We start from the raw sequence: 2,958 nt of genomic DNA, 5'->3' as shown, positions 1-2,958 counted from the left end.
CAGCAGCTTTTCTAACCCCAGTCATACTCAGATGACACTTCCCCACCAAGATAGAAACAGACATCCTCCTAACACACAACTGAACAATGCTTTTCCCCAATTAAGAAAACCTTTTATTTTTTCCTTCTTAGACCTATACTCTCTGTGGCTGGTTCCTTAGTAACACAGGAGATAACTAGGAGATACCTGTTGGTGACAAGGAGTCAACTGGCTGAGCTCAGTGCCCCAAAGATGGATGTGTTTTTGAAGATATGATTTATATCAAGCTCAGCTTATTAAAACCCATGCTCATGTTGTAAATTTTAAGGAAAAAAACATATGGTGATGACATGTAAATAAAAGCATTTTAACAGTTGCCATGGATATACTGTATAGTGGATTGCCATTGTTTTTAAGTTGCTGATTTTTTAAAATTTCTGTTAAATTCTGATCAGTAGACACCTGTTAATGCAGATTTTTGCCTCCATAGGACATCCAGAATGAGTCGGAAGTTGAGGTTTTGGATTAATCCAGTCAGTAGGCATCTACCTGACAGGAGCCCTTTCAGAGTAACCTGGAGCTTTCTGTGGGCCACAGTTAGTGCGTCTGTATTTCTAGATTTAACTGGGCTGTACTATTCACCCACTTCTGTGAAAGGGCCACTTGATCCCAAAAGGACCCCTATAGTTAACATTTATTTAACGGTTGAACAAAAACTGCTGGGTCTGGTTCAATCTAGTTTTCCCATCACTTGTACATCTCATTCACAGGGCTTAGTAGTTTCCTGTGTACACGCCTTTGTGTGAGCATGTCTGTGTGTGCTGCAATTTTATTAATTTATTCAAACACTGGCACATACTTTTAAGCTCTGAGGTTAGTGAAATAGTAGAGGCGTGATTCTTCATCTCTGCCTATTCAGAAACTGATAGAGGGGAAAGACATCTAGACAAAATCTGTATGATCTATTGTAGTAGGTGACTTAATAGAAATAGGAGTTGAATAATTTCAAAGTATCTAAGAAGGTGGAATCAATGTTGTCTAAGGATGTGACAGAGTTTAGATGGGGAAAGAATTATCCACTCCCCTAGAACACAGTGAAAAGCGCTGCATTTGGAACCAAACACATCTATTTACTGGCCTCAGGCAAGTTACTTTACTCCATTGAACCTCAGTTTTCTCATCTGTGAAGTGGATTTAACAAAAGTCACTTTGCAACTCTGTACATTGGGATCAGCAAACAGCTCCTTTCCCTGTCTTAGGCCCTTTCGCCAGTCACCGAGTGTGGCTAAGCAGCATTTAGTTGACTATTGGATGGAAGCGCCAGAGGAGAGATCAGTTCTTGTGGGGTTGCATGAGGACAGCGCTTCCATTCTGAATGAGAGCCAGGAAAAAGCACACCTAGGTCAACTATTGTCCCATTCCCCCAGGGAGCTCTTTTGGACAATGGATAGCATATCTTTTCCCAGCAAAGCCTTTGCATATTTTACTGTCCTTACAAGTTGACTGATGGATCTGGTCAAATTACATACTTCTTCAGACAGTTTTTTACTGTGGGTTTCAACACTAGGACCAACTTGATGATTCCGTAGGGCTTTTGCCCTAATTCTTAAGTCACTGAAGAAGATATTGAAACTTGCACTATTAAGGTATCTAGGATTCTTTCCCAGTAGACAAACAAACAGTAGATGTTTATAAATAGTAAGTACTTAATACCTAATTTCTGGGGGTGGTAGAGTGCTTACCTTTTAATGAAATTTTGTGTGACTGATAAAAGGACATCGTACCCTAAAATAGCCTTTAAACATCTAAGTGATACACTGTTTGGAGGAATATTGCAACAAGACATATAAATCACTACCCTTTATAATTCTTTGTGAGCTTTAGCCCTGGAGCCAGTCAACCTAGGTAGAGCTCCCTAACACACCTTTCCAGTCTACCATGGTGATTATATCCAGTAGCAATCGGTCTATGCCTTTTGATATTTTGACTGCAAAGTAACTTACCCATAACTGAGGATGCAAGTGTTAACTAACCTGCCCAGTGTCACAGCAAGGGAGACGAAATTGAAACGCCACCTGTCTGACCCAACACCAGCTGGTGGGGTGATTAGGTTTCCCAACCAAAGGATTACCAAATGGAAAATCCATTGAGAACAGTCATTTCCCCAAATATCACGTTGGGATGGTTTTTCTGGAGAAATGATGGAGCACCAAAGTGTGTGTCCCTTTGTTTCTTCCAGGAGAGAAACCCTACAAGTGCACCTGGGAAGGCTGCACCTGGAAATTCGCTCGTTCAGATGAACTGACGAGGCATTACCGCAAACACACGGGAGTGAAGCCATTCAAGTGCGCAGACTGTGATCGCAGCTTTTCCCGGTCAGATCACTTGGCACTGCACCGCCGGAGGCATATGCTGGTGTGAGGAAGGCTACCTGTCCAGCTGAGTGTAAGAGCTGGATCTCTTAGCGGCACCCAATTCAGCAGGGCTGAATCCCCTTCACAGTGTTAACACAAAAGGGCATCACCATCCCACGATGTCTGAAAGCAGAGCAGGAAAAAGAAATAGTAACACTTCTCCTTTCGGTCTGAAGGTAACCCCCATCATGACTACACGAGAAACAACTTCATGCTGGCCTGGGAGATCGGTGACACAAATGCTGAAGAGACAGGCATTGTTTTCCGTGCTGTGTCCTCTGCCATTTCAAGATGTTTGTAGTTTGTACATTCTCTGAGCTGTCAGACGTTTTGTTATTGATACTTTAAAGGTCATCTACCACAAATTGATGGCTAGAGCAAGACCTTGTAAATTTGAATTATTCTCCCATCATCCCACCCCTGAACCCGTTTTTACAAAAGTTTGAGTTACTGTCTAAGTAAGATAGAACCCACTTCCAATCTGTTACCAGCAAGCAGCCTGAAAGTAGAAAAGAAGAAGCTGTTGGAGAGGTTCCATTACCTGAAAAGAAAGGAGCGCTCAGGC

At 42.2% G+C, this 2,958-nt stretch overlaps 1 protein-coding gene across 2 annotated transcripts in view; it reads left to right on the top strand.

The window, feature by feature from the left end:
- The window catches only part of KLF12 (KLF transcription factor 12), a 446,968-nt gene extending 444,288 nt beyond the window's left edge, over positions 1 to 2,680 (top strand). For both annotated transcript variants that reach the window (XM_007447097.1, XM_007447098.1), the window contains one exon: positions 2,219 to 2,680. In XM_007447097.1, coding sequence (XP_007447159.1) covers positions 2,219 to 2,400 — 182 coding nt within the window. In that variant the 3' untranslated portion in view covers positions 2,401 to 2,680. The remainder of the gene's footprint in view (positions 1 to 2,218) is intronic.
- The last annotated feature ends 278 nt before the right edge of the window (positions 2,681 to 2,958 follow it).

This window comes from Lipotes vexillifer, unplaced genomic scaffold (genome assembly GCF_000442215.2).
Source record: "Lipotes vexillifer unplaced genomic scaffold, Lipotes_vexillifer_v1.1 scaffold1491, whole genome shotgun sequence".
Classification (NCBI taxonomy): domain Eukaryota; kingdom Metazoa; phylum Chordata; class Mammalia; order Artiodactyla; family Lipotidae; genus Lipotes; species Lipotes vexillifer.
The sequence above is the reverse complement of the archived record's forward strand: the minus strand, read 5'-3'. Positions and strand labels throughout refer to the sequence as shown.